General features: G+C 36.3%; 1 protein-coding gene across 12 annotated transcripts in view; it reads right to left on the reverse strand.

Annotated features, from left to right (window-relative positions):
* LOC106059943 (disintegrin and metalloproteinase domain-containing protein 10-like) overlaps positions 1–26,541 on the reverse strand; it is a 149,841-nt gene that overhangs the window by 115,532 nt on the left and 7,768 nt on the right. For 2 of the 12 annotated variants that reach the window (XM_056033734.1, XM_056033735.1), the window contains exons 1-3: positions 24,573–24,832; positions 17,074–17,220; positions 3,388–3,779 (exon numbers count right to left, since the gene is read on the reverse strand). In XM_056033734.1, coding sequence (XP_055889709.1) covers positions 3,388–3,457 — 70 coding nt within the window. In that variant the 5' untranslated portion in view covers positions 3,458–3,779; positions 17,074–17,220; positions 24,573–24,832. Of the gene's footprint in view, positions 1–3,387; positions 3,780–8,317; positions 8,507–17,073; positions 17,221–24,572; positions 24,833–26,541 lie in introns of those variants that run through there. The other 10 variants (XM_056033727.1, XM_056033733.1, XM_056033730.1 and 7 more) reach the window with 9 other exon arrangements.

Here is a 26,541-nt window from a genome sequence, read left to right on the forward strand (position 1 = left end):
GCAATGTAGCATCGGAACCTGATGCTATCTTTCAGAAATATTTCCTGTAAGCAGACAGCTACATGAGTCTCAGAGTCCATCAGTAGCTGCATTTCTTCATAATTCGCCTTGAGGCCTCTACAGTTCCACTGTACTATTCTGGAATCCATGGCTTATTCTAATTGACCTACTTGGAGCTATTAAGCCTTTGGGAGGCCCCCGGAGAGATTTCCCTTTATTCCAGTAACCTTGCTATTTTTATTCTTGGGTTTGGATGGAGAGGAGGACAACCCCCTTTTGGGGGAAGTCTTTCTCTCTGGAGAGGGGAGATCCCTCTGGTTAGAGCGCAGGTTATTTCCTCCTTCCTCATCTCGGGCATCCGCTTTGATTTCTCCCCTTAGGGAGTTGGTCAACCTCTAACTCAGTAGAGGTTGGGGTGTCTGGCTGGGTTCTCTGAGGAGAACCTGTGTCAGACATGATGTCTCCGGTTTCTTCCGGAGTGTTGGTTTTGACATGCTGTTCAGTCTCCATGCTCTTATCAGCGAGCACAGAAAACCTGTTCATTAGCATGGCAACAGGGCTTTCTTGTCTCTTTGGAGGTGTGTTCTTTGGCGGTGTTTTCTTCTGAGTTGGAGGAGGAGGAGGGGGTGGTGGGGTCAATGTGTCCGTCTGTGTGGCTATGGATCTTCCTATCTTAGCCGAATTGCCTTGTACTCCTGCACGGCAACCTCACAGGGCAGTCCTTGGAGTAGGCTGAGTGGCCAGCGTGACAGTTTGGTCATTTCAATTGGGCTGTGCAGCCCTTGTCCTCATGACCCTCTCAAGCACATCTGGCGCACACAGTGTTCCTCTTGCAGACTGCCGCGCCGTGTCCATAACCCTGGCAATTGAAGCACCTCATGGGGTTAGGTATGTAGGGCCTCACTGGAACTCATAGGTATCCTGCCTTCACATACTCTGGCGGTGTCCTAGTTCCGAATGTGAGGATAATAGTGGCGGTTTTGACCTCCTCACCCTCCCTGCGCCTGGTAATGCGCTGGGCATGGGTGACTCCTTCAATGCCCTCCACTATTTCCTTCTCGGAACATTCCAGCAGGTCTCTAGAGCTGATTACACCTCTGCTGGTGTTCAGACTCTTGTGTGGCATGACTTCCACATGGTGATCACAGATTCTTCTGCATCTTAGAAGCCCATCAGAGTGTATCTTACTATCGACTTCTACAAGAGGTTCTGATGACTTATGCAGCTTTGATACACTCTTGGGCTCTCCCACTACTGATTTAAGTCCCTTGTAAATGAGAAAAGGGCTCAGCTTTGTCAGGCTTTTCCCCTCCTCTGTGCACCTGACCATCAAAAATGATGGCCAGGTAGTACAGCTTTTTGTGACTTCCACCTTTTTAAACTCTGTTCTTCGCCTCTTGCCCAGACACAAATTTGGGGCAAGTAGTTTTGTGTGTGTTTTTTTTTTGTCCATATACGTAGGTAGTGATTCGGCACCTGTGCTCCCCACCCGCCATCGAGTCCAACTAGGGGACGGCCATTCGGAAGTCCAGAATGATCCCGCCAGGGCTACACAGGTGCTATACTCAGTCAGCTGCTGCATCGGACATGTGTCCGATACAGCAGCTCCCTGATTGACCCTCCAGCCACCGCCCTTCAGCATAGGTCGAAGACATGACCAGCCGGTTGACCCAGAGCGGGCCATCTGGGCCTCAGGTCTATGGGAACTTGGAGCCAAAGTATTGTGCTGTGGTGGTTTATCCTCAGATAGCCACCACTTAAACACCAGGATCTCTTTATCCACCCCCCCCTTACCCGTCGCAATCCACGGCAAACGGACTGGTCTAGGACGTAGTGAGATTTTAAAGATAAGGAGACAGAGTGATGATCAATGAAGTCAGACTGAGAAAAAGAGGAGGCAGACACAATGATAGAAAAGAAGTAGGGCACTTTTGAGCTCCAAAAGTGCTAAGGAAAGAGGAGCGCAGTTTAACGTCATGTCTCGGGACGCTTATATATAAAAACAAAATTAATTGATTACGACTAATTGTTACTAATTTTTTTTTTTTTTTTAATGATTCATGTGCTGTCATCGAGCATGAGCTTATATGTAAAATTTGATGACGATCGGGTGAGTAAAAGTGGTAAAAAAATGGAATTAAAAATGTAAACATAAGAGTGATTAAATATAAGCGTGGTATTAAGGAAAACAACTTTTTATATTACTTGTTGGGTGGTATCTGTGTTTCCTGTAAAATTTGATTTATTATCTAAAACAGTACCGAGATACTTAAAAGTTTGGAATAATTCAATGTTATCTCCAGCTACCAAAACAATGCTATTTCCTTCTTTTTTTTTTAACAGAGGTCTTTTTGTTTTTGTCATTTAATATTAAAATGATAATAATAAGTCACACCTACACGCTTTCATACAGATGTAAAGACACGTTTGATAATCACAATGATCTAAGGATAATTCCTCACATACACACTGATAACTATCTACACCTAGAGGAGAATCATATTAGATCTAGATGTGTGATATATAGATAACTAAAATGGAACGAAAGAAAGTTACGCACCAAAAAAGTGTTAATGTTCTTAAGCGGAAGGAATTATTGTTTTGTACTCTAGACATTAAAATGTCGGTTTTCGAAGACATTGTTGGTAGAAATTGCGAATTAAATATAAATAATAATTGTAAATTAAACCGATCTTGAAAATGTCTTAGCTGTCCAGTGCTTAAGTTATGTAAGAAGAGATTAAATTTTCGTATTGTATGGTCTATGCAAGTGAGAGCATTAGTGATCATTATCATGAGTGAGTAAATGTATTAATGCGTGGTCAGGACCATGAATTGTATATTGTAGATTCAGCATAAGACAACGCGACAACTGACTCTATGCACAAGCATAAATATTAGCCATGCTATATCAACACCCTTCCCCTCTCAACTTTTTTCCACTGCCGCTAAAATTATTTGTTGTTGTTTTGAATATTTACTGAAATCTACAAATGTATTTCTGATGTTAGGAGTAACTGAACTTTTTCAAAGACAATTAATTAAAACGTATAGACTATATCCTTAGCATGTCAAAGAAGAAACAAACTTGAGTTAATGAGTGCTCTTTTTTGTTCCATTATTTAAAGTGTTATCGGTGCCTCTGAGTTCACCAAGCTCCAACGGGTACCAGACACTAGTTGGGGAAAAAGTAAAGGTGGTTGGTCGTTGTGCTGGCCACAACCGTGGGCCACAGAAACAAATGACCTAGACATTATCTGCACTATAGATCGCAAGGTCTGAAAAGGCTACCTTACTTACTTACATCGGTAAAAAACAAAATCTTTAAAAAAATCCAATTACTATTGCCAAAACTGATGTCATGCAAAAGAAAAAAAAGTAACTTACCTAATCGGTGACTAATTAGTGTGGCGAAAATTGTAAACAACAAAATGAATAGAATGCAGGTATCCGCCATCTGTTCAATTAATTTTTCCGTTGAAAGACTTATCTTTGAGTGTCAAGATGAAGTAATGTATTAGCAATCTAATTGACAGGTTGCCTACTACAGTACCGACTTGGTGTGAAATTAATGATTATTATTAGTCATTCTGTTTAGTCCATTGTTCAGGACACAAAGTCATGAAGCTAAGAAAGTCTATGGTTACATTGAAAAATTAGGTCCAACTTTTGAAAGTCACCTAAACCTAGTGATCACCTTATCAGCTTCGGTTACTATGTCACATATAAGCGAAATGCTTATCGTCAAGCAGGTAATTTTTAACAAGACCCATTGAAACCTGTGAAGTGAAATAAAAAGAAGTGATTTTTATTTTGATGATCTGCACTAATATTTAAAAAAAAAAAGGATCACAAAAAAAATTAGTGAGTAATAAAAAAAATGAAATAAAAAACAAAAGGAACAGACAAATTAGAGAAAAAAAAACAGCCAACTGCCATAAGCATAAATTAAGTACTAAAAGCAAATGCTAAACTAAACAAAATAACAAAAAAAAAGTTTCTATATTCACACAAATTCAGAGGCGGCATCCAAAAGGGGTGAAGGGACCACACCATAAGCTACTTTAATTAGGATATTATGTTGAATGACTAAAAGTCAAAATGTTTTTATTACTGGAATAATGAAATTATTGCCGCCAGCCTTGACGTCGACATTTGAAATGCTCGAAAATCGGAGAAAATTATGTATTGTTCGTATTATATTTCAATATTGCATTCTATGTTGGCTAATCAGAAAGCATTTTCATTTGACATTTTTTTTAGTTAGGTACTTATGTGTAAGATTTTTTTCATTGATTGATCACAATCTTGTATGTTTGTACATTACATACTTCGAAAAACTGAAATAAAAAATTAATAAATGATAACTAGCTTGAAGGTGTGCATGTACATCCGATAACGTCACAATCGTTCCATTTTACCCCCCACCCGAATAAATACAATTTTAATTGCTGGATGTGTAAACGGGAGACGTGCCATTTATGGTACTATTAGGGCGAATTATAATGTAACTAGTCGACCTTAGGCCACTGCAACCTATGCGACCGCAGTGGGCCCCGCACTTTTATAGGACCCACGCTAATTTTTGGTGTATAAATTATTAAATTAAACTATTTGATAACTTTTATAACAGATTTACCGCGGCCTCCTGACGATTTAACAGGAGGTCCTAGAAATCTCCTGAAATTGCAAAACATACGAAAAGGTCCTAGAAGTATCCAGAAATTATTAAAATCTTTTGAAAACTCATACAAATCTCCTGAAATATATAAACGAAAATTGTCATTTTGGGGTGTCATTCAATACGGAAAACGCCAATCCTACGCGCGATAAAAAAAAACGGCATTATGCAATACCCGCAATTGTGGAATCTAGTCACTCGGATGTCCAGAATGAGCTCGCCAGGGCTACACAGGTGCTATACTAGGCTGCGGCATTGTACATGTGTCCGATACAGCAGCTTCCTGATTGACCATCTAGCCACCGCTAGATGCAAACGGACTGGTCTATAGGCGTAGGGAGGTTTTTAAGATAAGGAGACAGAGTGATGGGTAATGAAGGCAGACTGTGGTAAAGAGGAGGCAGATATGATTATAGAAAAGAAGTAGGGCACTTTTGAGCTTCAAAAGTGCTATGGAAAGAGAAGGCAATTTAACGTCATGTCTCGGGACGAGATATTCAATAACTTAAAAAGAACTATTCAAAGGATTTGAAAGAAAGCCATGACAATGAGATTTATTTTATACATAACTGTTTATAATAGTTATAAAATTAACCATCTGTTATTGACAGCAAAAAAATTAATAAATTAAGGACACTTTATTCCAATACGCCTTCTCACATTTCTTTGTTAGTATTTTTCTTAGAAAAAAGGGGGGGGGGGGGCGAAGGCGGATTTTTTAAAAAGAAAAAGTACCAAAAAGGGGCGCTAGGCCAAAAACGGTAAAAGACCACTGGTCTATATGCAACCGCTAAAGAGGATCAAAGTAATTCATAATTCTCGTAAACGCTGCTCTTTATTTAAATATTCTATTAATTTCTTCTTTAATACAAATATAATAAAATCAATGTAATGTTATTCTATATATATTTTTTTAAATCTGGACGATAATTAAAGTCAATTAGATTAAAATGATAGCAAGAGTTCACCACAAAATTTTTTGATCGGCTTTTAAATCAATGTATATATCATGGGCGTATCTCTATTACATTCTGACCCTTCATTCTTTCGGAAGACGTTTATTCTGCCCTTGAATAGGTTCTTCCTGGAGTTTGTAAAAAATGTGTAAACACCTCGCCCTTGCCAGCAAAGGGTCAAGGGGAGAGCTGTGAGCTCCTCCAGCGCGGGGCGGAGCCAAGCTCTATTTCTGGTATTGAAAGCCAACTAAATGTATATTCTAAGGTACCCACAGTGCATTATTTTGCTATTAAAAAGTTTTATTTCAAAAACCTAATGTGCCATTCTTACTGACTTAGACCCTCCCGCGCCGTTCGGCGCATTTGCTGGCAAGCTGTTTCCACACAAAAATCTGTCACTGGCAATGTCCGAAGCCTCTTCCCACCTGCTCTGAGGACCTCCATGAATGTGTGGCGCCAACTTGTACTAGTATGTCATCGCAACTCTTATTATGCGTAATTCATTTTGTCGGAGAACTTGTCCCGCAAACCTCATGCGACGCTCTATCACAACCTTACTAAGGGGTCGACTCCCACTTCGGCATTGGATTTTCTTGATTTAGACCCGATCTCTATAACTGACACCTAAAATCCGTCTTAGCCATCTTTGTAGAGCCACATTTATTGCTTTTCAATTTCGGCAGATGACTATTCATTGCACTTTATAAATGGAGCCCACCCACTGGTAGACATGTGTAACTTCTGTTGACTACGATCTTGGAATTAGGTGACTATTTTGCTTTAGATATTATATCGAAAAGGGAGGTTTTATCGTCAAAATCATCTGTTGGTTTTTTTTTTAACTAAAATATATCTGGAGTTGTTTTATTTTTTAAAAATTCAAAACCACATTTAGCTACGGTCATAGAATTTGGTGACTAGTTTGCTTTAGAAATAATATTGAAGAGAGAGGCTTTCAACCTTAAAACGCTATGTATGGGGATTTTAAACTCAAAACTATCTTGAGGGGTTTTAAACTTTAAAAAAAGACATCTGGAGGAAAAGGGTTGAAAATCAAAACCCCCCCATTGGCTTGGCTACGCTCAAAAAATTTTAGTGTGTAATTTGCTTTTTTTAATATTGAAGAGGTATTTTTTACATCAAACCCCTCTGAAGGGAAATTTAAACTCAAAACACCCAATAGGCTTGGCTACGCTCATAGCATTTTGATTGCGAAATTTGTTGTTTTTTTATTTTGAAGATTTATTTTTTAGCTTCAAACCCCGCTGTTGAGGGGTTTAAACTAAAAAAAACAACCTTTGACTATGCTCATAGTATTTTGAGTGCGTAATTTGGTTTTTTTTATATTGAAGAGGTATTTTTTACATCAAACACCTCTGAAGGGAAATTTAAACTCAAAACACCCAATAGGCTTGGCTACGCTCATAGCATTTTCATTGCGAAATTTGTTGTTGTTTTTTATTTTCAAGATTTATTTTTTAGCTTCAAACCCCACTGGCTAGGGGTTTAAACTAAAAAAAAACAAACTTTGGCTATGCTCATAGTAGGCTATTTTGAGTGCGTAATTTGCTTTTTTTTATATTGAAGAGGTATTTTTAGCTTCAAACCCAGATGAAGAGGGGTTTAAACTCAAAACCCCTTTGGCTACGCTCATACAATTTTGAGTGTGTAATTTGCTTTTTTATATTGAAGAGGGGTTTATCGTAAATTTTGGAGAGGGGTTTAAAATCAAAATCTTCCTTAGATGTGCTCTTGGAATTTAGGGATTGTCGTTTGCATTTTTTTTTTGTTTTATAGAAGAGGGGGATTTAAATGCAAACCCCCCTGGTAGTTTTTTTTTTAAACTCAATACCCCTTGGTAGTGGGTTTCCAACTTAAAACCCCCTGGGTAGGGGTTTTCAAACTCAAAACCCCCTGCGTAGGGGTTTTCAAACTCAAAACCCCCTGGTAGGGGGTTTTAAACTCAAAACCTCAGGTAGTAGGGGTTTTAAACTCAAAACCCCCGGGTATGGGGTTTCAAACTCAAAACCCCTTGGTTTGGGGTTTCAAACTCAAAACCCCCTGGAAGGGGGGTTTTAAACTCAAAACCCCCTTGGCTGTGCTAGGGCAAGTGATGGTTTAGTATTAAAATTTCACCTAAAATAAACAAAATTAAAGCAAAAGATCAGTCACTAAACTCAAAGCCCCCTGCCGGGGGGGGGGAATGTCATTTCGGTTGAACACCCCTCCTGGCTACGCCCATGGTATATGGTATATATTATATATAGTCCAGTGGTTCTTTCTTAGTATTCTTATTTGCCCTGTTTACATATTGGACCTATATTTATTTAACGTTGCATGAAACAAAATATGAAAACTATGTGTATCTATTCTTTATTAAATACAATGTATTTCTACAAAGCATACACACGGTCGCAATTAAACAAAAAGGGTTCAACTATTTATATTACGTGAAAAAAGAAATAATATTACAAGAAATTAATATTATTAATACATTTCAAAAATATCTCACACATAGCGCGAAGCAGTTCTAGTCATTCTATAGAATGCCTAGGCAAAGTGGGAAATAGAGAAATCGTTTCTCACATTGCCTGGAGTTTTCGTGCATCTACAGGATGCCGGATTTCACACTTTGCCCATAACATATATATAATAAATAAATAAATAGATATATTATGACCTGGCAAGATTTTTTCTTAAAGTTTTTTATCCGCTCCTAAAAAAAAAAGTTTGCCCATTGACGGCGTTAGCTGAACAGAACAAGACGTTGTTCTCTAAATGTCGATGAAAATACGTTACACATCATCTCATCAGATGTGTTGAGCATTTTAGGCTGTTTGTCAGATTGAATTGGTTGCCCAACCCTTGTCAGGTTACAGTGGTTAGATCATGTGTAGCTATTTATAAACATACCCTACCTACACGGTGACGTGATGAAACTGACAAAAGGTAAATTAGGAAATGTAACGTGTGCTTGAGAGACATAAACCACTTGGCTACCTTATTAGGGGTGGGGGTTGAGTTGGATGAAGACCAATCATTTTTTAGCTATGTTTTCTGAGGCTGCATGGAAACGAGATTGAATAAACGTGCATTAATAATAAAACGGACATTTGAATATTTGTTTTTCCTGTCTTTTGCAATAGCCATCAATATTATAGTCTATAAGTAAAAGAAATATCCTATCACAAATGGAAATTTGCAGTTACACAGAACCAGGACCTAGAATGACGTAGATCCAAAGATAAATGTAAACACACACACACACACACACACACATATATATATATATATATATATATATATATATATATATATATATATATATATATATATATATATATATATATATATATTATACCATGGGCACCCGCAGGGGGGTGCAAACGCGCTCCCCTGGATTCTGAGTTGTCAAATTCTAGCCATTTTTTTTTTCGCACCATGAAATCAATTAAAATCTAAGTAGCAACTGAACAAGTAGTGCTTCCACTGGTGACTGATATACAGATGTAAAGATAAGTTAATTTTTTAGTAGACTAGCCTAGGCTTCTCAGAAATGGATGGCCAACCATGTACGTGCACCACTCTGAATTTTGAGCAGCCAAACTTAAGCAATTTTTTTTACACCTTCAAATGAATTAACTTCTACTAAGTAGCAATCTAACAAGTAGTGCTTCCACTGAAGTACAGTTGTGAGGATAAGCTTTTATTGTAATCAACTTCAATATGCGCTTTATTATAGGCTTGCAATTCTTTGCACGATAAAGGGAATTAAGTATTCTAAGCACGTTAGTCATGACGATTTGTTTTCATTTGCACATATTTATAGTGATTATAATATTTAGGACAGTTAGTATATGATGCTTGTTGAGGAATGTTTGAGAAATCTTTGCCAACTGTCTTCTAATGTTATAAATGTGCAATTTTTCTTGAACAAGAATGAAGAGTGCAGTCATCTTGGTAAATGTATTTACGTCTTGCAGAGTTGCGCACGGTGTTAATGCTTGATAAAATAGCAGGTGGAACGCGTCCACCAGTCTACGATAGAAGAGATATAAGAAAGTTCTTCACCTGCCATATTCTGAGTAAAAACGTTGATTTGGATCGACGGAGCACTGGCAGCAGCAAGAAACCAAAATACAAGCAGCTGCATAAATTAACTGCATTGGTTAGGTCTATTAGTGATGAAACTTCAGATATTTCAGGCATTGAGAAGAGGTCGTTGAGCGTTCAGTTTGTTGATTGCGATTTTATTCGAAAAGACTTCAATGGTTTTGTCCCTGTTGTCTGTGTCTAACATCCTTGTCAACAAATACATTATGTACAGTCTAGACATGGACAAGCTACTGGGCTAAGGCTACGATGGCTGCTCCGTGATATATAGCATTCAAAACTATGTTCAGGCAAGGGTTCTTTAAAATATTTAAACAATGCCTTCGTAAATTGAGCGTCGCACAGACTCAACCTTATTATCAATGACCTGAATGACGTCTCAGATACACGTAATGCTGTTGGTATCATAAGAAGATTTTCTGTTTCTTCCGTAACAGTCCCAAACGAAAGCGTTGGTGCTAAATTTACCTCTTTTGTGAGAGACAATGAGAATACAAATCCATTTGCGCTTTAAGTCACTGAGAAGATCTCTGTTTGGCGTATCTTAAAATAACGGCTGTAAGTGAAACCAGACAAACTGACATGTAATCAGTGCCTGCTCCTCGTGTGTTTCTGATTTATCGTCAGTTATTCTTCGGTTCTTGAACTAGTTACCATGATGTTGCAAACTGTCCAACTTAACATGGCTGGTGGCTGCCTGGTCTTGCTGTTTGCGCGCTGGAATGTCGTTCAGATTTATCGATGATCCCGGGTTCAAACCCTGCCCGCTCCCATCCCCGTCGTCCTGCGGGAGGTTGGGACTAGGAAGTAAATCTTCAACTCTGAAGGAACATTCGAAACATGTAAAACAACAAACAACAGCACATTCACCTAAATAACATAATCAAAAACTAATTTGACCATGTGAGGATCACTTCAGGGATGGCATCTAAAGGAACGCGAGACTGCTGACAGACAAACTTGGTGCCGGGTATTGAGTTGATTAGTTGATTCTGCAGTCGACAGACACACCGAGCAAAAACCATATGTTTGGATTTTGGGAGCTGTTACAGAACACGGCTTTACATTCCGTATCATGATTTGTTAGTCTCTTCATTAACGTCTCACTTTTCAAGCAATAATAATGCTAAATACAACTTGTTTTGTCCACATCCTAAAACGATGCAAGAGCTGCATCGCGACGAAAAGCACTTCATTAGTAAAGTTATTGACAGTTTCAGCAGCAACTGTCATCATCTGCAGCTCTTTTCTTTAATATTCTCCGCTACAAAAAAAGTTGAAGCTACGACTTTGAGCCATAGGTGGTGTTGTGACACGTTACTATGTGTGGTCAACCGTAACACACGGTCAAGTGTCGGGTACCTGGGAGTTAAGGGACTTGCGGGAAGTCACATTTGTGTTGTAAACAAGAAGAAGGATGTCATCTAGTGGAGTTGTTTGTATATAAATGTTATCCTGTACATATGTTACTATTTAATTCTTTACAATTAAAGGCACTTAACAATTAAAGGAACTTGTTTCTTCACAGGTGGCAACTTGCACCTCCCTGCAAAAAATCCTGCAGGCGCCCATGTATTATACCAACCCTCTTCGGAATACTCTTTTCAATGCTAATCCACCACGCGTTTGACAAATCCACCGAAGGCATCTATCTTCATTCTAGATTTGATGGCAAACTTCTAAATATTGCTAGACTGAGGGCCAAAACTAAAATCAGAACCATCCTCGTAATATATACGCTATTCGCGGACGATGCAGCGGTGGTGGCACACTCACAAGAGGAGCTTTAGTCACTAATGTCCCGCTTCTCTCAGAATTGTAAAGAGTATGGCCTAACCATTAGCACAAAGAAAACTAGTGCTGTGGGACCACCTGCTACAGCAATACCCTCGATTCTCATTGACGATAAAAAGCTGGATGTTGTAGTGCTTGACTCAGACCAAGAATTTGAGAAAACCAGAAGCTCACTACAGCGACCAAAACGGAGGTCTACAAGGCATACGTTCTTAGTACGCTACTGTACGGCAGTGACTACCTACGAAAAGCAAGAGAGAAAACTAAACTCATTCCATTTGCGCTGCCTCCGAAGGATCTTGAAAATTACATGGAAAGAGTGCGCAATACTGAGATCCTCGCGCGAACTGACCTCACAGCATCTTTACAGTCCTCAGGCAACGCCGCCTGCGCTGGCTCGGACATATTCGCCAGATGGAGGACAATAGCATCCCGAAAATCATTCTCTAAGGGCAACTCGAGTCTGGCTCAAGAAAAACTGGTCGCCCCCACTGTCGTTACGTGAATGTAACAAAAAGGGGTTTAAATCAGTGAACATTGATACTGACCATTGGGAAGACATAGCCTTAGACCGCACTTAGCCACTAGTTAGATACAGACGGTGACCAAGAAAGCTATGGACAGCGAGAAAACATGGGCCTCAGCTCTTGAAGAAAAGCGTGCCATACGAAAAATGGCCGGCTCCGCTACCACTAAAGTGAAAGTCACCTTGACCTGCAATATATGTGAACGGGAATATCTCTCCAAAATAGGCTCCACAGTCACATTAAAAAGTTTTTGAGGTGAACCATAGTCGTCCTACAAATGAAGGAGCCAATGAATATCTTTATATATAATTCTTTTCTTCCCTAATCAGGTCAGACGAGAAGTAAATGGGAAGATCACTCTCTTATTTCTGCGGATAGTCACCCCACGAAAAAAAAAACAAGAGGGTGGGGGGGGGGAGGAGAACACGTTTTCACAGCTCGATAAGGATGGCTGCGCGCTGGACTGTCAAACCCTGCCCGCTACCATCCCCCTTCGTCTTGCGGGAGTTTAGACTAAAAAGTAAAATATCTTCAACATTTTACAAACAAACATTTTACAAACACTAAATAGCAAGGCGGACTTACGCATTGTGAGGCCCTATTCGAAACGGATTTCGCGGGGCCAAGTTTGGGTAGGAAGCGGATAATAATTGAAATTTAAGAGTTTGTATTAGAAAATAAATTCGTATATGCATTTTATTCATTCTTTACTATGTACAGAATTACTTTACGAGCCTTGGGTATAGCTAAGTCACACAGTATATCATAATAATTATGTTTCCTACATAGATCCCGCTCAATAGCAAGAATTACCAAATGTTTCAATCTATCTTTGAGAATTGTGACCTCCTGGGAAATCGATATGAGGACGCGGGAAATTTGTTTTAAGTTTAAAAAAATGGTTTAATTTAATAATTTATACATCTTGAATTAGCGCGGGTCCTATGAAAGTTCGAATCATTTGAAAGTGGGGGCCCACTGCGGTCGCATAGGTTGCAGTGGCCTAAGACCGGCTATGCAAAATAGCGGCGTACGTTACGCCGCCGGTCGACTAGTATATATATATATATTGTTATAACCCTTGTGGCGGACTGAAAGGGTTAATGTGTGTGTGACCTACTGACACACGAGACCAAGGCGAATCACACAGGTCAACGGCAGTTGAACAAGGGACAGTACTGCTATACAAGCAAATATGGTCAGTGCTGTGGTCATGTGACGAGAACCTTCACGGACGAGAGACAGAACGTGTTAGAAAGGAGTCAGTTGGGTCAAGGACAGCAAGCAGTAAGGACTGTGTTAGAAAGTCAGTCCTTGAAAATGTAGCTGTACGAGTCTAGAAGTAGACAGAGAAAGACTTGTAGTGATTAGTTAGGCAGTTAAAACTGTTGTGTAGAAAAGCATTTGAAGTTACTGTAGCCAATTGTGTTTATTGGCTGTTGTTGATGTATTTGTCATAAAACCGCCACATTGTTTATTGAAGCTCTTGTTGTCAAGATCTTGCGTTAGATGTGCTGTGTTGTGTTTAGCAGTGTTTGCAGAAGGCCTGATATATAAGTAAGCAAAAAGACATTTAATGTACTGTCCTGCACATGAGTACCCCAGTATATTATGCATATCACGTTCAATCAATGGTGCCTGACGTTACAATCTATCAATTGTGGATGTCAGATGTCAAGATCTATGAAGATGCTATAATGGATGTCACGTTGTAGATTATCTTGATCTGTATCACACCATAAATGATCGTGATTGCCGAGGATTCTAAAGTTGCCAGTTGATAAGATGATCATCTAGATCTAGGAGTTACTATTTGACAATACGATCTAAGTATGTTCTATATTCAATAAAGAAACTTCTCTTCATCTAAAAACAATTACTTTAATTCGGAACTTGAAAAGGCTATTTCACAAATAATTACAATGGTTAAATGTACTTGAATATAATAACTGATCTACACAATAATATAACTGAGTCCCAATGCAAAAGGTACATGTTCTCTATTTCACGTTACATACAAGATTGATGTTATCACTAACACGTTCCAAAACAAGACACATGCGATTTTGGATCTTGCCCGGATACTAGAGCGTAATCACGTGATCAGCAACTCTACTCTGCAAGACCAACCAATAAATGCAGCTCAATGTACAACAAACAATATTTCAAAGCCAATCATACCCAATCTGAACACGTAGCCCTTCGCGTGATGGAATTACCCGAGGTCGTTGACGAGCTAAATATAGAAACTGTGTACGTGACAATGCATTAGGTAACAAGGATGCATCATGGCACTATGTACCGTGTGGATTAGGTGTATCTAAAGATTTATTGTAAATATTTAGTCTTTAAGTTTCTTTCCTCTTTTATTATATTCTTAAAGCCATTAAGGACCCCATTGTAGGAGCCCAAGCAGCTCTCCTCAAGATCTCCAGCTAGCTTTAGGGGAGGGCGCCAAAAAAATATTCAAAAGTTTATGAGACACTGACCCTAACCCAGACAGCTGCAGAGTGAATGCACATTGTAATCCTGAAGATAACTTTACTTTCATGGTCATACATTATATGTATAAAAATTGAAACAGATTTTCTCCCTCCCTAAACAAACACAAATATTATGACGTTTTAGACAACTATGTATTTCCCATTTATAAAGATGATAATATAATCATGTAAATACTACTCGAAAATATAAGTATGTAAACCATTAATACAAAATCTAAACAAAAATACATTAGGCTGATAATACATTTCTCTTTTTAAAAGGTAATTTTTGAATGCTGAGATTCAGTGCTGGAAGCACTGACTTCCACACTGGTTATAAATGTCATTTTGAGATATTGAAGGAGTTTTAATGTTCTTTAATATATTGATTTAAGGATGGTATTAAAAAGATAAAAGAGGTAGCATTATTAGTGTATTTTCAACAAAAGAATGAAAAGAAAATATAATGTCAATTTAGCTACGATATGTTTTTACTTAAATAGTATAAGCAGTAATTATCTTCATGGCATTTTTTGGGAGGAGGGGGGGGGGGGGCATACCGGGCTCTAAAGCCTAGTTTGGTACTTGGCAGCCAGTCTAGAAGATAGAAACTCTGAAATAAAACTAGGTACAACTATCTGTTGTTCACAGCCGTCTCCCATTCTGTGCCACTCTAAATGACATTTAGTATTAAATGTGGTATAGGCTTGCACAAGCCAATCATCACCTTAAAAATACTGAGGATATGCTATGTTTTACTATGTAAAATACTGTACGCCTCCTAATCTTTGGGCTCGAATTAAAGCCTTATAAATTCTCAGATTTCAATAAGATTGACTTACTTACATTTTACAATTGACATGAATTTAAGTCTGTAATATTATAAAACTTTAACTCGCTCTCTCTCTTTCCTTAATTAGACATACCAGGAAACTGTTTCGACAGTGATAATTTTTGTTAAATATTTTTAATTATCTCAAAATTAAATCTGTTTGACACAATAAAACAGGATGATTTTAAAAATACTTAATTGTCTCAAAATTAAATCTGTTTGACACAATAAAACAGGATGATTTTAAAAATACTTAATTATCTCAAAATTAAATCTGTCTGACACAATAAAACAGTCCCAAACTAAAAACTCAAAATACCTAAATGAATAGTAATAATGGAACTTGCATGTTAAAGAAATAATTAAGAAATCAAAACAAAGCAGAGTTACAGGAGAACATCAAACTTAAATACTATATCATATTACTTTTTTATATCAAGCTGCCTCCCTTTCTAATGTTGGCTTTTCCCAATCATAGAATTCTCTAATGTATTAACAACTTGGGGCCTTTAACTCACTTTAAAATTATGCTAAAACTGTTTGTTTTTTTTCTATGGATGAAAAATGGATTGCATTTGTATTTAGGGTCTACAAATAAAGACACACTTACTTTTACTGTGCCCTACATGTATCAACCCCTGCCCATGGGAACCTTATTATACTTTATCTTATTTAATTAGACCTGCTATTATATACAGCAATAACATCTAGATTATTCTAGATCTAAAAATGTAGATATAGATAATATAATATATATATTATATATTTAAGGGTCCTGAGTGATTCAGTCATCACAAATTCTTCCACTTGCTGAGGACAAAAACAAAAAAGAAATTGAACCTGTTATAATTTTCAACTAGGACAACTAAGCACCTTTTGTCATTAAATGTTTGTTTGTAAAATGTTTTACATGTTTCGGATGTTCCTTCAGAGTTGAAGATAGTTTACTTCCTAGTCCAAACCTCCCGCAGGATGACTGGGAATGGGAGCGGGCAGGGTTTGAACCCTCGACCGTCGATAAATCCGAACGACAGTCCAGCACGCAAACCACACGACCAGTCATTAAAACCGCAGTGGTTAAATTTACCAAAAAAAATTTTTTATTCGCAATTTCGACCTAACATTTTTTTTAAATCTGACATTTTTTAAAGTATAAGATTATCCTTCCATTTGCTTTTTGTCCATAGAGTATATGGTTCAAACCTCTAATCGTATGATAACTTTAAAAAAATATTTATATATTTTTTTAAATAGTGTTTTTTGCACAATTTAACTTAGTAATTAGATATCTACATAATTTGAAACAAAATTTATGGCCTCAATCCTAAGATCTTATATTATATAATACAGATGTTACTTCAAAAAAGAAGATGACTACTTCCTACGTGTCATGCATTTAGTCATGCATATTAACCAATGACCTAAATTCTGCTAAGTCACTGGTTATCCTGGCTAGCTCAGGCAACCCATATCATGCTCGAATAGCACTAGGGAAAGATGATTTTTAATACTTGATAAAAATTTATAGACTTAGTGGTTGAAAGCATCAAATAAGAGCCTTTCAAATATTTAAATAAAAAGCTGAAAAGTCAAAGAATACTCATAGATTTTATGAAGCTCTATTTTCTAAGAGCATTGAGGGAGATATTGTTACGACTTTGGAGTGGACTAAAGAAAGTTAACTCACCGATTATCAGGTTGCCGATATCTTTTTGATTGCAGAAGCACAATCCTACTATGAACAGTCAAAAGTCCCAGTAAAAAGAAATAAATTCACAGTACTCCTAATAAAATATACTATCCCGATTCACAAGCACCAATTAAAGAAACAATCCTTCGTCGAAAAATCAACAACCATAACTCCAGTTACTTAACACATCAACACACTCGCTCAGGTCATTTTCGCCCCACAGCATAAACAAAATTCAAAAAGCTCTCGTGTAAAAAATGGTCAGTCAGGGGGAACAGATTTACAACATTATACAGAAACAAAATTAGATCTAATCTAGAATCACTGGCGGATTCAGAGGGGGGGCAGTAGAATTCACACAATTTTTATCCGAATTTATTATTTATGTTAATAGTATATACAAATGATTTCGCCCCCCCCCCCCCCCACTAGTATGTTGGCCAATTTGGTAGGGTCGGGAGGGTGCGATGGCATCAAACTCGCCCCCCCTTCCCAAAATTTTGAGGGGGGGGGGGGGCGTCCAATTTATTTGTAGAAATCACAGCTTGCTAACAGAATAAATTAAATATCTATATGATTAAAACTTGTTATTTATTGGTGTTTTTTTTTATAATATGTCATTTCTCTGTTGGCCGATTGTGTGTGTGTGTGTGTGTGGGGGGGGGGGCAAATACCTCTACTGCCCTTCCCACCTAAACCCTTTGAGTGGGTGTCCTAATTTTATGGGGAAATCATAGTTTGGGAACAAAATTAGTTGAATTAAAATATAATTTTTAAATTATGACGCTCCCCTTCTGGTATCTTGGCCAATTCAGTGGGGTAAGGGGGGATTGCATCTACTGCCCTACCCACTGTAGCCCTCTCAGTGTGTGTGTGTGTGTGTGGGGGGGGGGGGGCGGTTTTATTTTTATGGAGAAATCATAGTTTCTGAACAAAATTAGTTGAATATCTATATAATATAAGCTACGTATTGATATGTGAACCCATTTGTATATTATTTCGCACCACAAATCTCAAATTTTATCATTAGTAAATATAAAATGAAAAAGGGTTGTACTAGGTGGGAGGGGCGATACATGCAATCGCCTTCCGCCCATCGGACGAACCAATACTTTTTCTTTTTGTATTATAAGAAATTACAAAATTAAGAAAAAATCTGTCACTAATATAATTTATATATGCTATAAATTAAATTCTTATATCGAGTCACCCCACCCCTATTCTTTAATGCCAAATGCAATCATTAACAGAAATTATAAAAAGGAGCCAGGATTAATCATTTTCATTCAACCGCCCCTCCCCTTTCCAGACAAAAAAATTTTGTTTCAAAACAGAATAGTCAAATATGGTTTATGTAATGTCACATGAATTTATCATACTTTTTTAAAGAAATACTTTGCTTTGGAAAATTTAGAACTCATACAAAATTTTTCAGTATAAGAGTAACGATTGAGATGGGTTTTGAACCCAAATATTCTTTTCCTAGTTTTTCGTGTCGGGGCTTCGACCCAAACCCCAATGATAAATGATTAGCTGTCGTTGTCAGGAGAATGCGTTTCTGCAGTGAAGAATGCAAGAAAACGCTTTTGGTGTCAGGGCGTCGCTCCTAACTCCACCGATGAGTAATAATCTGTAGATTTCAGGAGAATGCATTTCTGCAGTGAAAAATGCAAGAAAACGCTTTTGGTGTTGGGGCTTTGCCCCAAACCCCACTGAAGTGAATTACAGCGCTACCCCAAACCCCCAAGCTATCGAGGGAAAGGCCTCAACGTGACTTTTTTTCCGCCGAAAATTGACAAACATTGCTTTTTATATTCTCATATATATATATATATATATATATATCTGCTGTATGCACGTTTACGCATAGGGTTAGGGTTTACTAGGCGTTAGGATAAGGTTTTGGAAAACAATCGCCCCCCCCCCCCCCACTCCAAAGTTCTGGATCGGCTAGTGTCTAAAATTCTAGATCTTGATTAAGATATCTCTAGAGACATTATTCTAAAATAGATTATTATAGATCTACATAGACATCATAGAGAGTAAGAGAGCCTAGTACACAGATTGGCACAGACCTAGAATCTAGGCTAGGAGTCTAGATCTAATATGTAACATATCATATGCCTCTTATGGCCTATCTAGTGATGGGCAAATGTTAACTAAAAAAAAAGAAAAATTTATTAAGGCCAAACTTTAACTAGGAAAAAAAATTTAGTTAAAATCGTAGTTTAATTAATTTTTTTTTAGTTACAAACTAAAAAATTCAATAAAAATTTGTAAAACTTTTCAACAAGTAGCGGTTGAAACGCACATCCCTATTTACTTGTCATGTGATAACAATTTTGATATTCAAAAAAATGATGCAGTTAACAACTATTTTTTCTGTCTGCATTTAAAGAGGGTAAAGTAAGATGCTGGTAGAAGTTATGGGATTCAATATCTGCACTTGAAAATAGCAGTATTATGAAAGGTTGTTAAATATTTTTGCCTAAAGCTTCTATGCAATATTATGAATTAGGTTACAAATTTTTTCTGAGTCATGTGGTGGTGTTTAATTTCTGTTTATAGTGGGAATCTGATAAGTCTGTCAGGTCAATATTTAGTGGTTTTAATCAATTCATTTGAGAAAAACAATAATATATTAACTGCAGGAACATTAATTACACCCTTTTTATAGATTATCTTAGATAAGGCTGAAGTGTATAATAGATTCTTATTATTGAGATCTAAATCTACAGTTAAACCTATATAGATCTAAAAAGCATTAGGCAGAGATGCCTACATGCCAAAAGGGAAATGTGTATTCCCAGATCTGGAAATGTGTATTTTAAGGGGCAATGTGTATTTCCTAAATGTAAAGAAATATTACTCATTCAAGCACGTAACATACACGAAATGTAGCAATCCTAACACAGCATTAAGTGCGAAAAAAAAAAAAAAAAAGCAACACTCTCTCATGGTAGATTAGTTAAGAATAGTCAATTTCCAGACATTGATGCACTGATCTATATAGGATTATAGCAATAACTACTTTTTTTTTCAAGGGGGGGTGTACAGTAGATGGGTAGATGCGTATTTTCAGATAATAAACCGTACTCGCATATTTTCGTGTCCATTTGCGTATAAAATACGCAAGATGTGTACTTGTAGGCAAATCTGATTAGGATAACCAACTCTAGAAAAAAAAAACATCTTAATCCACAACCTCCCTGCCCAAAAAAGTAAATACTGTGTCCGACTGATAATCACTGATTTTAACAACCTGCACATTGTGCAATAGTGCACATTGTGCAATAGTGTTTGCTTAATGTTGAGTGGTCAGACAAGAAAAGAACACAATGGCATGGTTAGTCAAGCATGTATTTACACTGAAATAGTTACACAGGTCAAATGTTTCATAAAACAATTTTGTTTCTATTTCTTTGGAACTAAATCTAAATGTAAAATTCTGAATTTATTTTATTTAATGAGATTTTAAACATGGGCGCCCGCCACTTGCACCCCCTGGATTATGAGTAGCCAAATTTTAGAATTTTTTAATTTTTTTTGCACCATCAGATCAATTAAAATCTTAGTTGCAACTGAACAAGTAGTGCTTTAAATGGTGACTGAAGTACAGTTGTAGTAGACTAGCCTAGGCTTATCAGGGATTGATGATTGAATTCTGGGTAGCCAAATTTAAGCCAGTTTTTTTTACACCTTTAAATTAATTAACTTCCGCTAGGAAGGAACTTAACATGTAGTGCCTCCACTGAAATAAAGTTAATAACAATAAGCTATTATTGCAATAAACTATAAACTAGAATTGGCTAATCTGTAGTTGAAATCTGACTATGTGCTATTTTTTATCAGTTTGAAATTCAATATTCTATAGCACGTTAGTCGTGACGATTTGTTTTCATTTGCACATAATTAATAGTTATCATTAAATTTAGAAAAGGCCTAGAATAGAATTTTCTTTTTTCTTTGAACAAGAGTGAAGAGTGCAGTCATCTTGGTCAATGTATGTCTTGCAGAGTTGCGGTCGGTGTTTGTGCTCGATAAATATTAAACACATCCACCAGTTTACGATAGATGAGATAGAAGAAAGTTCTTCACATGCCATCATCTGAGTCAAAATATTGATTTGTTATTGACAGAGCACTGGCAGCAGCAAGAAAACAAAATATACAAGCAGCAGCAGCATGAATTAATTGCGTTTTCTTAGTGATTCATTTATAAAAAAAATGAAGATATCTCTGGCAATGAACAGATGTGTTTGATGTCCCACAAATGTTTAAACAGTATGTACATTTTTCACATGAAAAAACTACTCTGCCAAGGCAACGATGGCTACCCTGTGATGGGTAGCCTTAAGAACTGTGTTCAGTGTGATGACTTCTGTTTATTTATTTCTTGGTATTTCTTGTTATATTAATTATTGTTCAAACAGAGTCATCATCCTGGAGATTATATGAATGACTTGATAACACACTAAAGAAACATCTGTGTTCTCTTTTAACTTCTTAAATAAACTTCTTCAAATATAAGTGAATTCTCAATTCAATAACTTTACTCAAATATCTTCATAAAATGAAACTTTCTAATACTACAACTTTAACTGATATAACTAATTACTGAAATAACTTTATGATACAAATTCAATTAATATAACTTCAACTACATGTCCCGCAATTTACTTAACACTTGGGAAAGAAAAATTCTTAGGAAAATCTATGGTGCCATACAGGATGAAACAGGGTGGAGGACACGCACTAACCATGAGTTATATCAATTATATGAAGACTCACCAATAGTGAACGAAATAAAAAAGAACAGACTACATTGGGCAGGTCACCTTGAAAGAATGTCAGATAACAGAGGGGCGAAAATCGTATACAGGCTAAAACCAAAAGGCAGGCGACCCAAAGGCAGACCCCGAATGCGATGGATAGATGACGTGGAAGCAGATCTGAAGCAGCTTGGGGTTAGGGCGTGGAGACGAAAGGCCCAGGAGAGATCTGAATGGAAGGATGTGTTAAAGCAGGCCAGAGCCCTCCATGGGCTGTAGTGCCACTGGGATGGATGGATGGACATGTCCCGCAAATGTTTAAACATAAGACCGTTACTATCAAAAACTAACGAACTAACTTTCCCCTAATTTATACTGTATTTATGCTGTATTTTTTTCCCTTAACCTCTTTCTCTGATTGAATGACTATAATTAACATGTTTACTCTGGTCATCTATGACCTAACATGGGCTTCTAGAAACTGGTCGAATTAGGTTACGTAAACAGTAACGACTTGTGACATTCAGGAAAGGATTTGTGAAAAATATCCAAAAGTAGACCTTATCCATTGCGCGTCCCACACTTATTATCATTGTCCTGAATGATGTTTTAGATATACGTTGGTATCATCCAGAAGACTATCTATTTCTTCTGTAACAGTCCCAAGCAAGAACGTTGGTGTTAAATTTACTTATTTTGTGTGAGACACGATGGACTGAGAAATACGAATTCATTCACGCTTGAAGTCACATTTTTGAGAAGATCTTTAACTGTTTGGCACATCTTAAAAAAACTGTTGTAAGTGAAACCAGACAAACTACTTATGTGTAATCAGTGCCTGCTTCTTATGTGTCTCTGATTCGTCCTAATTGTTGTCAATTATTTATCTGTTCTTGAACCAGTTTCCCTGATGTTGCAGTCTGTCCAACTTAACTTAGTGGCAGCTTTACAACACATCAGCAGTCATGTTAATGACACATAATCAAAAATCAACTTGACTATGCTGAGGAACATTACAGAGATGATATGCCAAGTTAGGCTAGACTGCTGGCAGAAAAACTTGGTGTTGGTGATGCCTAGAATTAGCAGTTGGCAGACACACCGAGCAAAAACTACATGTTTGGATTTTGGGATTATTACAAAACACATTTTGTATCTTGATTCATTACTTTCTTCATTAATGTCTCGTTTTTCAAGCAATAATAATGCACAGTTCAGCCTGTTTTGTCTTCATCCTAAAACGATGCAAGAGTTGCAACGTTAAGAAGAATATTGGAACTGCCAGATAAGCGTTCATTGCCGGCTTGTCTATTGCGATGAGAAACAATTCAGCAGTAAAGTTATTTACAGTTTTGGCAGCATTTTTGTTTGATCGACCATTGGGATGCAAGGGCTGCACGGATAAACTTATGTGTACAGTAAATAGTTTGTTCACTTGTTTTTTTTATTTCATGAAACAAGTATTTACACTGAAATTAATATCGCATAGATATGGGTGACGAGGGGGGAACTAGATCTTTTCTTTAATATTCTCTGTATTTAAAAAATTGAAGCTACAACTTTGACCCATAGGTGGCAACTTGCACCCCCCTGCAAAAAATCCTGCGGGCGCACATGTTTACCGGTGTAATTAAGATTTTCCGTTATAGAATAATTTAATATAATTTTTTAAAATTAAAAGTACCCTTCTTTTCTAAAGGTTTTAATTGAAGGTGAAAATACAAGCACACATATTTATTTAGACATCTTTTATGGGGGGCAAATTATTGTGCAATATTTTAACGTTTGTTAGAAATATCTTCCTTATTACTGATTTTAACATAAAAAAATATTTCTACAATGTTAAAACAATTAGATCGAACCATATAGGCTTACAGTCAGATGATTAACTAGGCCTAATTCAACTCCCCCCCCCCCCCCAAAAAAAAATAGTTATGAAAAGTTTGTATAGTTTAATTAATATTTTTTTTACTTTAGTTTAACTAAATTTTGAAATTCATGATAAACTTTTAATTTAACTACTTTATTTTAGTTGATACTTAGTTTTAGTTATTTTAGTTACTACTATTTCTAAATCTAGATGATTAGATCCAGTGCTTTTTTTGTGAGCGTATGCACTGATAAAGATAAGCCTTATTCTAATAGGCTATAAATATAAATAATAATAATTCAGTGTAGTGTAGTCTAGATAATTACTGATCTAGATTTAGACTTGTGACTAGTCTAGATCTAATATTACTAATAATTTAATCTAATTTAGATCTAGATCTAATTGTAATTTGTACAACTGAAAGTGTAAGTGACAAAGTCACTCACTGTAATTCGACTCCTGATCCTGTGCGTAGTTATATATTATAGTAAATTATACTAATCTAATAAATATAGATTTTATATCTAGATTCTAGACTCTATATCTATAGATTTTATATAATATATCATCTAATAATTACTAATAGTAACTATCGTAACGCCTAACGCCCGGTAATAGATCTAGTAATATTAGTAATAAGTAATATATAGTCTAATATCCTAGATTCTATTACTATTAGTATTACATAGGACATAGATCTAGTCTAGTCATAGATGATAGATCTAGACTATTCTAGACTAATCTAGAGACTATATCATAATTATATTATATAAATATATATCTAGAATCTCATACATGATACACTAGATCTAAAATCTAAATGATACACTCATTATTCACTCATACCATACATACTCATAGTCATAGTAGTCATCTAATTATAATCTAATACTAGATCTAGATTCTAGTTTAGTAGTTAGATTAGTCACTTAGACTTAGACGACTTAGTCAAGTTAGTGCAGTAGTCAGGTAGTGGACTACTCACTAGTGACGACTAGATTCTAGATTAGATCTAATTCTATATATAGACATAGATCTAGTAATAAGTAATATAGATCTAGATCCTACTACTAGATATCTAGACCTAATACTTATACTTATACTACTAATAGTCTAAATTTAGACTAATCGTAATAACTTAGTCGTTAGACTTTGACTATCAAGAATCTAGTCTGGATCTAGTAGTTTATTTATTTCGGATATTACATGAATTCGGACATTCGCTGTTTTTGTGGTCGTTAAATAATTATTTTAATATTTAATTATAAAACTAGCGCGCTGTATAATGTGCTTGTCCATTTTCCAATGATTCTGACCCAATTTCCTTCCATTTAGCTGTCTTTTTATGTAAGAAAAACGAATTTCAAATGTGTAAGTCAGGTTGTTGTTTTTTCCTATGTTATCCGGATGACTTTACCTCTTCCTAGGGTTAAGACTATATTTTTTGATAGGCTAAGTCTATACTAATGAGCCCAGCAATATTTATTCTGTTTTTGGAGCTGATTTATTTGATTTACAAGCCAAGTTGTCTGATTCCATACAAATAAAAAATTAATAGGGTGTCCGAATTAAATTACGATTTTCTTACCAAAATTTATTTCGGACAGCCAGGTTTGGACATCAATAAAAAATGATCTTATATTATATTTGTTCGTTGTTTTTTTTTTTTTTTGTTGTTTTTTTTTTAATAGAGAATAAATGGGTAAATGTTTGGACATGGAACTATACTAATGGAACACCAGCTTCGAGTTTTTTACAAAGCCAAAGAGAGTCGAAGTGCCGTCGCGCATCATTTTCGCGCATGGTGCAATGTGGAGAAATCCATGATGATGCCAAAGAAGAGATTTACTCAGTCAGTCCCTTGCAATGGGTGTAAAACTTTCGTACGCTCTATTTGATTAGATGTGTAAAAACTTCATCCATTTTCTGACTATCTGATATAAAAGATAAAATTTTCTCGAATAAGAGATCGTCACAAAAGTTATTTTTTTCGACCACCCTATAAAATGCCACATTTTTTCAAAAAAATAGAATCTAAATTCCGAAAATACAATCTTTCAGTGTTTCTGTGTTTGGTTTATTTACACTAAATCTGGATGAAGACCTGTCTACCGTTCCGCTAAATGCGTATTTGATACGATATACTAAATTGCACGAAATAAAAATCAAAATAGGAGGCCTAATACAGTTTTGACACTCCAAGCTACGCATTTCTAATCGTTTTTTTTTATTATTTTTATCGAAAGGACTAGGCTATAGGCATACACGTCTCGTGGGAAACAAATAAAAAGTTCATCTCGGTAATATTTATTGTAGCCTAAATAAAATGACCAAAAAAAAAGACAAACTATAGCCCAATCTAAAATGTAATAGATCTAGAGCTAGATTTTCTTGGACGAATGATATAAAATAAGTATAAATAATATGTCATATGAATCTGATAGATCTAAAACAAATACTGATAGAGTCAATTAATTATTAGAATTACTTGACTACCAACTGGGTATTTTTATTGCCAAAATACAATGTTTTTTATGTGCATTTATTAAAAACAACAACCAAAAATTAAGCGTTCTACGCAACTAGATCTAATATTAATAATATAGATTCTAGTTCTAGATCCAGAAAGCTACTTCTCTAATTCAGTTTTCTAGTTTAATTCTAGTTAGATCTAGATGTCTAGACCAGTAGATCTAAATCTAGCCAGGGTTTTTGTCATGGAATAGATCTATAAACCTGCAGCCGCCTACTGATCACGATATGACAGATACTATTGATGAGATACTCTCTCTACTTCTATTATTACTATTATTACTGTCTTAGT

This window comes from Biomphalaria glabrata, chromosome 6, assembly GCF_947242115.1.
Source record: "Biomphalaria glabrata chromosome 6, xgBioGlab47.1, whole genome shotgun sequence".
Lineage (NCBI taxonomy): Eukaryota > Metazoa > Mollusca > Gastropoda > Planorbidae > Biomphalaria > Biomphalaria glabrata.